Consider the following 11,923-nt stretch of genomic DNA (forward strand, 5'->3'; position numbering starts at 1 on the left):
CTTAGAAGAAGGAGGAAACAAGAAAAAAAGGGAAAATGTACATAAGGGAAACGGAAAGAAAAAGAAAGAAGAAGAAGTGGGAAAGAAGACGAAACAGATAAGAAAAAGAAAAGAAATAAAATGACTACAAGTTTCGGTTTTCAAGGCATGAAAAATGGGTTTCTTGACTGATGTGAGGGATGGGGACTAGGGTTAGGGGGTAAGGGTCACCCCACATGAAATTGGGGAGGATGCAGATGCATGCACCTCTTCACACAACACATGAGATTTTTATTTTTATGAAAATTAGATATAATCATTCAAAATATCTTAACTAATATGACATATATGTGTGTTTTTAAATTTTGAACTTTGGATACTAGTTTTGCATTTTATTATTTTTTATTTATTATTGTATTCATGAATTTCATACAAGTATAATTTTTTGTAAGTGTCAATATGCACTTACTTACAAGATATACAACAAATTTACCTAAATCCGCTTGGACCGCCTAGGCGCCCGCCTAGACTCTGCCTAGTCGCCTAGGCGCTAGTCCGCCGTCCGACTAGTGCCTAGCGTTTTTTAGAACCTTGTATAAAAATAAATCTTCAATTCGCCCGAAGGCACTACATCTCTTGCCCATAGGCAATATATAAATATCTTATGGCCGAAGCCACCAACCTACGCCCAGCCGAAGCCAAATATAAGTATCTTCCGGCCGAAGCCAATATAAATAACATTCGCCTGTAGGCAATATCATTCGCCCTTAGGCCCTACATCACCCAACTGAAGCCAATTAATGATTTCATTCGCTCGTAGGCAGTATCATTTGCTCGTAGGCAGTATCATTCACCCTATAGGCCCTACATCACTTGACCGAAGCCATATAATGATATCATTTGACCATAGGCAGATCGTATGAATAACTACTAAATAAGCACATAAAAACATTAACATTATATTTCTAATATGTGTGTGTGTGTGTGTATATATATATTTATCTTAAATCGGAGCTTAGTAACTAAAACGTCATATCGTAAAACCACGTTCATAAGTAGGTATATAGTCATCAATCATATATACCACAAAGAACGTAAAGTCGATAAAGCATGTCATAAAGCATGAAACTGATTTACTCATAAACGTTTCATAAAACGTAGTCATAAAATCATGCTATTCATGTTTGCATTTCTAATAGTAAAACATGCATTTTGGAAGGGGGTCCACTCACAAATACTTTGCCGTCGAAGAGCCATGCAAACAAAAGAGGACGGAAACGCCATACACAATTACACCCAAGCACATAAAGGCACCAATTAATAAAACTACACTAAAACGGTTGAATTTTGAGAAATGGACGTCATAAACGGATTCAGGATGTCAAAAAACATAACGGAGGACCTTGGGTACCCCCATGCGCCGATGCATTCGCCTTCACGCGCCGATTTGGGTAGTTGGAAAGTTGGCTGGAAAAGTCGCCGACACCGCCGTGGATGATGGCATAGCACAATACCTCCAGTGGATGCGCGTGTGCTCCATGCGCTGGCCAAGACAAGCGCCCATGCGTAGGCTTACGCGCTACCCACTTGCTGGCTAGGGTTCTGGGTTAAGACAATTGGGTTGGGCCGGTTCTCCTTGGGTTTGGGCTTGTAACTGGGCTAGGTTTAATGGGTCACAATTATAGATTGGGCTTAGAGTTTGGGCCTGGTTCTATGGCCTAAGAACTTTGGGCCGGCTAGGGTTGTGGATCTGGGTTTTGGGCTACCAGGTCGGATCGACCTAGTTTTCAGATCGGTTCTCACGGAGAAGGAAGCTGGAACTTCTCAAGCTCCGATCAACTTTGATTCTCAACCCTAACATACGATCTACCCACCAAATTGAATACAACCAAGTGTAGATTAGGATTATACCTTTGGTTTCCCTAGTAGTGGCCGGAGTTAGCTAGAAATCGGCTCGAAGGCCTCAAACCTTACCGTACATAGAGAGAGCGTGCGAGAGACGTCCGAGGGTTAGATCCAGTTCAGGTCTCGGGGAAAGAAGCAGGACAAACTGGTGTGATGGTGGTAGGGCTCGTCGGTGAGGTGGGCTGTGGTGGTGGTGCAACGGTGCACCGAGAGGTGTGAGAGCTAAGAGATAGCTTAGGGGAGTTAAGAGAAAGAGAGAAAGTGAGGGAACAAAGAAGAGAAAGATGAAGTGTTTGGGCCAAGGGAACAAAACCAAAGGTGGGCCCCACTTGAGCACACCAGACAAGACCCAAAAACAACAATTTTAAATATCTATCAACCCCACCAAAATTACCAAACTACCCCGTCGTTCCAAAATCCGTAAATAAAAATCGAGACGGGTTGTTACACACACCAACATTTTATTTTGAATTATTTACATAGAGAAAAAAAAAGTGTGAAAGAAAGAGAGAGTAGATGATGGTAATACGAAGGGAAAGAATTCTACTCCACTTTGTATTTTCAGTTTTCCTTTTCAATCTACAAGATTGCACAATAACCAAGAATTTATCTTATCAATGGAAGAAAAATGAAGACTAAATCCAGTGTCATATTTTCAAAAATACCCTTTGCACTATCCTCTCCACTCTTCCACTCTCCCTATGTCCTCTTTTTGTTTTTGTTTTTGTTTTTGTTTTTTTTTTTTTTTTTTGGTTTTGGTATTTCCATGTTTCATTTTGAGAAATAAGTGAATGGATTTTGTTGAGTAAGGCTTTGCACCTACTGCACACAATAATCGACGGATTTTAATCTCTGCTCATGTTGAGAAATAAGTGAATGGATTTTGTTGAGTAGTTTACAAACATGAGCAGAGTTTAAAATCAGTCGATTATTGTGTGCGGTAGGTGCAAAGCCTATAAGCCACGTCACACTTATTTAAGCGTTTTAGACTATCTACAAAGAGATGTCAAACATGCTAATTATGACTAAAAGATATCAAGGTGTCTTCCAAGAGAGATGTCATATATGATATAGTACCTGAGTTATTTGACTCATTACTTTCTAACTATCTTTTTTAGCAACAAATAAAGATAGAGTCACATACCTTTAATTTAATTTTTAAATACATTGGTCTCATTGACAACGAATAAAATGAAAATTAAGATCAATTGTAATTATTTTTTAATAGTTAGTGTAACCATGTGGCCCAAAATATTACACATCTATTGAAAATGAAGAAGATCTAAAAATCTAGCCAAAAAAAAAAAAAAAAAAAAAAGAGAGAGAGAGAAGAAGATTTAAAATCTATACTCAATTGGCCACATCAACGATTAAGTAAAATTTTGACATATTATGTTTGACATTTCCTTTGAAAATGCTGTTTGCTTAACTTTTGTAAACATGTATTAAAACGACTTAAAACTCTTACACATATAAGTTCTGACCTGCATATAATTGACACAACTAGAAAATTGTCAACACTATTTTATATAATATGTGTAAATAAAATGATAATTTTTTCAATATTTAATTTTCACCACTGTTTAATTCTTTTATTTTCAATCTAAGCTATTTATTTCTTGTATCATTCAACGCTACATCGTTTTGAATAAAAAATCAATGACATGGGTTGTGACGACATGAACACGATAATAGATATAAATAGGTAATTGAACACAACTCGGCTGCACCCTATTGTGTGTTGGGAAAACAATCTATCACAGTCACGAAACGACCATAATTTAATAGTATGAATCTTTGTATTATTATAGTATTATTATTTAATTGATATACGTGTTTGGTCAGTATGTGTGACGACATAAACACGATAAGAGATGAACACAACCTAGCTACACCTTAATGTGCATTGGAAATTTGGGAAAGCAACCTGTCACAGTATCGTAACATCCTGATTTAATAATATGAATTTATTTTATACTATTATAGTATTTTATTTACTCGATTTACGTGTTGGTCAATATGTGTGACGTCATAAACGCGACAATATATGAACGGCTACACCCTAATGTGCATTGGGAATTTGGGAGAGCAAACCACCATAGTAACGTAACATTCTTATTTAATAATATGAATTTATTTTATATTATTATAGTATTACCATTTAATTGATATACGTGTTGGTCAATATGTGTTGTTACATGGACAAGAGATAAACACAACCCGACTACACCGTATTGTGCATTAGAAAAACAACCTAAACAAAATGGTTCACAGTCACACAACATCCCAATTTAACATTCAAAATGTCATGCGATGAGAAACGTATATATAATATTACTCTATTAGAACAAAATTGTACAATAATAGCCAACCCTTCCATGTGAATAAGGATCATTTTTGTGAGAATTCTGCGAATCCACGTATTTTGTTCGTTCATCGTACATTGTGCGAACAGAAATTATTTTAAATTTTATTATTTAAAATTAAACACAAATAGAAATTATTTTAAATTTTATTATTTAAAATTAAACACAAATAGTACATGATAAAAACTGATCACGCAATATAAGATGAAATGACACAAATAGTACATCGTTCATCGTACATTGTGCCAATTGGACTTTTGACCATTTAAAAGGCAATTGTGTCCTCTTTTGCTTTTCAGCCCAATTTTGTTTGGTTAAATCCGACGGGGCAAAATGGTCAAAGGACAAAAATTTAAATTACTTTTTCGTCGTCTCCAAGTTAAGACAACTGGCACTGGCAGTCTGCCAGTCTGTACGGCACTCTCACACTCCCGCACTCCCTCTATGAATGATTAATTCTGTCACCAAAAAAATCAAAAAAGCAGAAAACCAACCGGGCCGCCTCTCCTTTTTCTTTCACATCCCTCGAATTTTCTCGGAAAATATCTCACTTTCTCGCCGGAAATTCGAAAGTAGAAACCCTAGCATTCTCCGATTACTGCCGGAAAATTGAAATTGGGCGCCAAATTCTTCCGCGTTGCTAACGTTTGCGGAAGTTTGGGTTGCAAAACTAAAATGGCGAAGACTCCTCCGCCAGCGAAGAGGAAATCCGAGAGATTTGAGATGAAGAAGTCGACGCAGAGCCCGCTGCGGCGGTCGCCGAGGGCGAAGAACCACTCGTCGACTTCGTCTGGTTCGAAATTGTCTGACGGTAAAAGCTCGGCGTCGTCGTTAATGGAGCTGCGGAATAGGGAAGTAGGGAAGAGCCAGAAGCAGAATGTAGTGGGAAAGAAGATACTGGATTATAAAAGTTACAAGGCAATGTTTCTGAAAAATGGAAAGAAGGATAATGCAGCAGGTAACTGGCCGGTTTCTCTCGTTTCTAGTTTTGGCCCTAATTGTGATTTTCTTATAATAATGTATCTGTTTTTATTGTAATTTGTGGTTGTTTTGCAGTAAATGAAAGCAAAGGCAATTGCGAAAAGGTATTATCATGCGCTAAGTTGTGATTTTGTCTGCTTTTAGATTAACCCAAATGATTTTCATCAACCATTGAATTGGTTTAGTTTTGTGATAGGCTGTTGGTGGGTAGTTGAAGGGACAAAATTTGCTTACCGGCTTTAGTTTTGTGGTAGTCTGTTGGTGTGTAATTGGAGGGACGGAATTTGCTTACCGGCCATTTTCGTGTTTGTTGTACTTAAATTTTTTTGTTGTTTTCATTATGAAACTTTTGTTAGTTGTTGAAGGTGTTGTGTAGCGGAAAGCGGGAAAGTCAGCCTAAGGATGAAGAGCAACACCTTAGGTTTCAGAAAAAGGTGGTGGAGGGAGAGTCCAAACAGTGGACATCTTGTTCCGGTTTGTCTCAGGGGAAACGGAAAAGGGAACAACAGCTTGATGTGTTGTCAGCGATACAGCAAGTTGAAAGTGGTAAAGTTGTGAAAAAGCGCAGGACAGTTGTAAATAGAAATGATGATTCACGCCATCTAAAACCAGGATCAGAGGGAAAATCAAGTCCTGGATGTAAGAAAGGTAAATGGCTGATGTTGTAAAGTAATTTCATTTTTTCATGGTATTTATTTTCCCAAGAGTTATGGCTTAGTGGAATGTTAGGGTTAGGTTGTCGATTTCTGAGTTACCACTTTTTGCTTCTGAAAGCATCTCTAATATTGCAGGAGCTTCTGTAACTCCAGCAGATATTGTGCCTGATTCTTCTACCAGGACAACTGGTTGTGAAAATACAGTAACGGATGAAAATTGTGCCTCTACTTCTCATAATGTGGATAAAAATGGCTTAGAAAAACCGGAGAGTAACCTGTTTGAATCTGAGGAGAGAAGAAAATTGTGTGATGGCCAGAAGAGTCTCCATCTGCTTTTGAAGCCACGGATGTCAAAATTATGTGAAATCCTACAACTTTCTGTATGAATTTGATTTTCTCTATTCTGACATTTACTTTCTATTTGTGTTCTTCTGTGTGGCTTTTCTTTACTCAATATTCCATTAACTTCTCAGTAAAACACAGTTTTCCATTCCATTAACTTCTTAGTAAAATGCAGGAAGATCTGAAGGATACGGTCAGAATGCTTCTTGAATATGTAATGAGTAATCACAGAGTAGATACAAAACCAGCAACAATACTGCAGGCATTTCAGATATCTCTGGTTAGAATTGTCTTCATCTTTCATGCACTTGTGTTTCAGTCTTTTGGCCTTTTTTTTGGGTGCTCTTAAGCAAAGTGCAATTATTTTTGTTATTGGCATGCTGAACTGGAAATTTCTTAGATGCATGCTTTCTTTTATGTTACTTGCTGCAACACTCATATTTCATTCTGGTATTGATTTTTACTGATATGGTCATGAAAGATCCTGTATGGTTGGATTTTGCTCTGTCTTCCTGGTTTCCCATTACTCTGATGTGTTTTCACTGAAGATAAAATAGCAATGCTTTGATTTTGGCTTAAAATAACTGTGATAAATGATAGCATTAAAATCCATCATGTCTATAGTTTTGTTGCAAAATTGGTTGCATCTGCATGGTAAACGCTCAACCCTTAATTTTTTATTGTCTTTGGCTTCTGCATGCATGTTTGTGTTCAAAATGCCACTTTAACTATTTTTTTTTCTTTTCTTAACTGACTTACTGATATCTATAAATCCAGTGTTGGGCTGCAGCTTCATTTCTCAAGCAAAAAGTCAACCACAAAGAATCACTTTTGCTTGCAAAGCAGCACCTTAACTTTACTTGCACAAAGGACGAGGCATACTCTTTTTATTCAATGCTGCAGTGTTTGAAGACAACCTTTTTACTACATACAGGGACTTTTAAGGATGCAGAGTCTCTAAAGTTCGCTAAGTTATCAGGTAAAGGTGCTCTGAAGCACCATTTAAATGCAAAGGGTACACAATCAACGACTTCTAACTTGCAGAAGGTCCAATCAGAGGTCAAAGACTTGACTGTGAATCCAGAATATGTAGCACACAAAGATGTTTCAAAAAGTATCAAAGGAATTCATAAAAAGTTCAAGAAGAAGATGACAAAACTTACTGAGAAGCATAAAAAAGAGAAAATTGAGTTTTGGAAAAATTACGAGGAAGAAAAGGGGTGTCTAGAAAGAGAGCACAAAACAGAGTTGGCCGTTATTCAATCTTGTTTCCAGATTAATACTTCAATGAGATCAGATAAGCTCAAGAAGTTGGAAAAGGAAATTGAAGAACATCAACAACGTGTGGACATAGATCTTGAGCGTCTTGAGGCACTGCAGCAGGAAGCATTGTATAAGTTGATGGATAAGCAGAAACAATTGTTACAGAAAGTGGGATCCTGGGCACGGCTCAAAATGCCAAATAGATCATCTTCAAATAAACCTGAGCCTGAGTTGGAATGCTCACAGACAAGTGAACAAATTAGAGTTAACAAAGATCTGGATGATTTTGCCTCTCTAAGAGAGCATGATCTTGATAAGATTGTGCCGAGCATGACAAGGGGAGTGATAGGACTGTCTGGAACTCCAGAAGGGAATTCTGATGAAGCTGTAGCATGTAGTGGTCCCATTAGAAAAGTGACGACTCCAACAGGATTGCACGAGAGTGTCAGTTCAAGTAATGGTTTGCATAAAGTTGTTTCTACAAGCCCACCTTCATCTGAAGAACAAATCCATGCAGTGACGGTAACCAGTTCAGATAAAGTGGTCGATTTGGGATGGCGTGAGACTGTCAGTTCAAATGATGTCTTGAAGGATTTAGCCTTTGTCAATCCACCTTCATCTGAACAACAAATCCCTGAAAAAGCCTCAAAACATGGGATTGTTAATTCAAGCAATGGTTTGCATAATCTTGAGTCTCTGAGCTCTCCTTCATCTGAAGAACGAACCCGCATAGTGACAGTAACCGTGCCACGTAAAGATGTAGAGCTGGGTGTCCTTGTGCCTGTCAGTTTGAATGATGGTCTACAGAACCTTGTGTCAGTGGATCTACGTTCATCTGAAGAACAAATCTATGAAAACATAACAGAACATGAGTCTGTCAGTTTAAGTCCTGATTTGCAATATGTTGTGTCTATGAGCCCACCTTCATCTGAAGAAGAATTCCGGGCAGTGACAGTAAATATTCCTGATAAAGTGGTTGGTTCAGAAGTTCTTGAGACTCTCTCTCCAAGGGATGACCTGGGGAATCTTGTCTCTGTGGGTCCAGCTTCATCTGAAGGACAAACCCCTGAAAAAACCACAAAACATGATACTGTCATTTCAAGTCATGGTTTGCATAATCTTGAGTCTCTGGATTCACCTTCATTTGTTGAACAAAACCCTGAAAATTCCACAGAAAAGGAGAACAGTGAATTGAACGCTGTGGCATCTGATAGTGCAACTAGGGTCAACCAACAGAATGGAGTGGATATTGCAGCAAATGAAATCTCTTCTGGGAAAAATACCCTGGTAAACTCACCAGCAGTGGAGCTTGTGACAGCCGTGGTGGATGCCTGTTCAGTGGCACTACATCAGGTATAAAATTGTTAGATATTCTCACTGTACGCTATTCACCTTGTTTTGATCATTATTCTCTTGCTGCAAAATGACATTGTGCTTTGTATGGGAACATTGTCTGCACTACTTTTTTATACTATCCAGAGAATTATGAGGTTAAATCTCTGAGATTTATATGGGTTTTGTAAATCTATACAAAAGAACTTTGTTCATTATTCTGTGAGTTTTGTCTTGGTTTTTATGAGGACATGGTATTCAAGTTTGTTAATAAAGTTGATTCTAATAAATGAAATAAAGACAAAAAAGAGTAAGTGGTTTGGCTTTTACTGACACATTTGTAACCTGTAACCTGTCCAGGCACACCAAGACAAAGGTACTCTGTTAGCCACATTGAGAGAAGTTCAATGTGGAGATGCACAGGCTAGAGAAATGCAGAATACCGCCCAACCAGTTGAAATTCCAGTATCCCAATCAATTGCAACAGTAGCATACGTTCATTCTGATCTTGCTGTGGAGAATGAGCCTGTGGTACAAGTGCCACAGCCACCATACTCTAATACACCTGATTGTAATCCTCTTGAGTTATCTTCAGTTGGTGGAATTGAAATTCAGCCAATTATTGAAGATCATACCATTGACCAAACTGCTCAGGGTTCATATGAAAATGCTACGAACTTACTTGATCTTTCAGATCAAACTTTTTTGCAGCCTCTGACATTGCATAGGTCTGTTAATATCCCTACTAGTGGATTTGGACAGCTTTTGCCAGACACATGGGCTACATCTGCTACTTATGCATTTAATACTCATCCTATACATGCTGCACCTCATATGGCATATGGGATGCCTCTGACCTCATCCTCTGACCCTCTCCAATACGAATTGGAAAGATTGAACAAGGAAACAGACCAAAACCATAAGTCTCATGAAGATATGGTCGGTTTCGAAGTTATTATCTTTTTGTAATTTTTTTTTCCTCTATTAAACAAAATATTTTTCTGAAAGACCTTTTTTTTTATTTTTTTTAACAGAAGCAGCGCCTGAAATCTGATTGTGAAAAGGAGATAGAGGAGGCTACTACTGAAATTCGTCGCAAGTATGAAATTAGATTACTGGAGACTGAAGCTGAATTTCACAGTAAAAAGAAGGAACAGGATGCAATCCGTGACCAGGTTATAAGGAATAAGATTCTCTCCTGGGCTTTCTGTAAATACATGGATCTTATTAGGGCATCGAGTGCATCTGGAGTGCAGAAAGGTTTGAAATTTCTGCATCATACCTTTTGAGTTGTTTTTTATTTTCTCTCTTTCATTTTTTCATATACCAGAGGTGTGGTTTGGATGGTATTTTTCTCGTGGAAGACCAAGAATCATCATTGGGCGTTTCTTTAGCTTTTTGTTTCATTTTGCAAATTACATAATACATTAGCTTCGTCTAATTATAAAGTGTGTAGGTTTTATGTAAATCTGCAAAGTGTTCAGAAAAAGTTATCATTAGACTTGCATAGGCAAATAGGGAGGAAGGGGATGGTAAGTAGAAGGTATATGACTACCAACAGTGTTTGTACAGGCTACTGCTAAACCTAATAGAATGCTAACCACCCCCTTTAGGCTTTATTTTTGGAATCTGAATTTTAATTATAGCTTTAAGTGGAATTTGAAATATAGGTAATCTGAACCTCTTGCATGTTATAAATTTTAAACATGTACATGTCTTGATCCGCTTGTATGCCATGAAGGATCATGCAGTCCATGAATCAATACACGCTTTATTCTATATATCAATTACTTTTCTGCATTGCTCTTATGCTCCTTGCCTTTATTCCCCTGGCAGATGGCAATTCCAATTTCGTCCAGCAGCTGCACCAGCTCTCCATGCAGCAAAATGCACAAAGAAGTTCTACAGTTGCCGGTTCATCTTTGGCAAGCCCTCCTGCAGCTAGCCTGGCGACTTCAATTGCACTCACACGCAGCCTCCAGGCAACCCCACCTGCACCTGCGCCTGCACGTGCACCTGCAACCAATCCGCATTGTACAGTTCCACCTACACAGACTCTTCCTTTTTTGCCTGCTCAATATCCCAGCATTCCAGCAAGACCGCCTCACATTGGTTCCTTCGCTTCCACTGGAATCCCCCGAGGTGGAGGTGATATTCGTGCCCCAGCTCCACATCTCCAACCTTTTAGACCCTCAACATCCATGTCAAATTGGCAGTCACATAGCAACTCTCCTGCAATGTCCCAGTCACTTCCTCATGTGCCACGACTTCCAACCCCCCCACAACAGTCTCTTCCTTACAATAGGGCTCACCATCCTGAAACTGCAGGAGGATTGTCCGGTCTTCGTTGTAATATATCCGCGTTGGAGTTACTAATGAACAGCCAATCTGGTGCTAACCCACCTGGTATTTTTCCCTCATTGCCGAATTTGGGTTTAAACCGTGACCAATTGCACCTTTCTAGTCCTGCTCCTACCATCGGAACATGTTTCAACCAAGTACATACTGCTGGATGCACAGACGTAGTTTGTTTATCGGACGATGACTAATCAGTTACAGGATACAGGTTCCCGGTTCTAATTAACGTAGTTTCACCATGTGTCCTTGTTGCTATGGGGCATGGCGCGGGGCTGCGACATGGTATTAGCACAGGTAGAAGTTCTAACAGTTACCTAGCTGCTAGGAGTTTGTATATGCACATTATCAAATGCCTTTTGATCTAATGAATGTAGTTTAAAATATAAATTCTGTAGTTTGTACTCTTATCTTTTGCCTGAGCTTCGACGCGTTCCAGTTGGTTTGTCAAAAATTATACTTGGTGGCCAAATTGAACATGGTGGTGGCTAAATTGTAGGCTATTAGGCCATCTTCAGTTTTGCTATGGAAGTAGGCTATCAACGCCGCCGGAGGCACCTAGGGCGGTCGCCGGTCGCTTAAAAGAGATGTATCAATTGCCAACCGTCTCATGGCTTTTAAATTCGCTTGTATTATACACGTTTGTATGTTTTGGTCTAAAATATTTTTGTAAATGTCTCAATGATTTGTTAAATTTCACGTTTTTTTATAAGTTCAATGTATAATGCACTACCTATGCATATT

At 38.6% G+C, this 11,923-nt stretch overlaps 1 protein-coding gene across 2 annotated transcripts; it reads left to right on the forward strand.

Annotated features, from left to right (window-relative positions):
* Positions 1 to 4,738: 4,738 nt before the first annotated feature.
* Positions 4,739 to 11,576, forward strand: LOC137743459 (helicase protein MOM1-like). 2 transcript variants are annotated; one of them, XM_068483353.1, is made up of 9 exons: positions 4,739 to 5,208; positions 5,307 to 5,335; positions 5,588 to 5,879; positions 6,023 to 6,267; positions 6,405 to 6,509; positions 7,007 to 8,845; positions 9,185 to 9,763; positions 9,859 to 10,084; positions 10,661 to 11,576. In XM_068483353.1, the coding sequence occupies exons 1-9, from the start codon at positions 4,926 to 4,928 to the stop codon at positions 11,371 to 11,373; spliced, it is 4,311 nt and encodes a 1,436-aa protein (XP_068339454.1). In that variant the 5' UTR covers positions 4,739 to 4,925; the 3' UTR covers positions 11,374 to 11,576. The 2 variants fall into 2 exon arrangements, with proteins under 2 accessions (XP_068339454.1, XP_068339455.1); XM_068483354.1 differs by having other exon boundaries at positions 5,597 to 5,879.
* Positions 11,577 to 11,923: the final 347 nt, after the last annotated feature.

This window comes from Pyrus communis, chromosome 8 (assembly GCF_963583255.1).
Source record: "Pyrus communis chromosome 8, drPyrComm1.1, whole genome shotgun sequence".
In the NCBI taxonomy this organism is placed as follows: Eukaryota; Viridiplantae; Streptophyta; class Magnoliopsida; order Rosales; family Rosaceae; genus Pyrus; species Pyrus communis.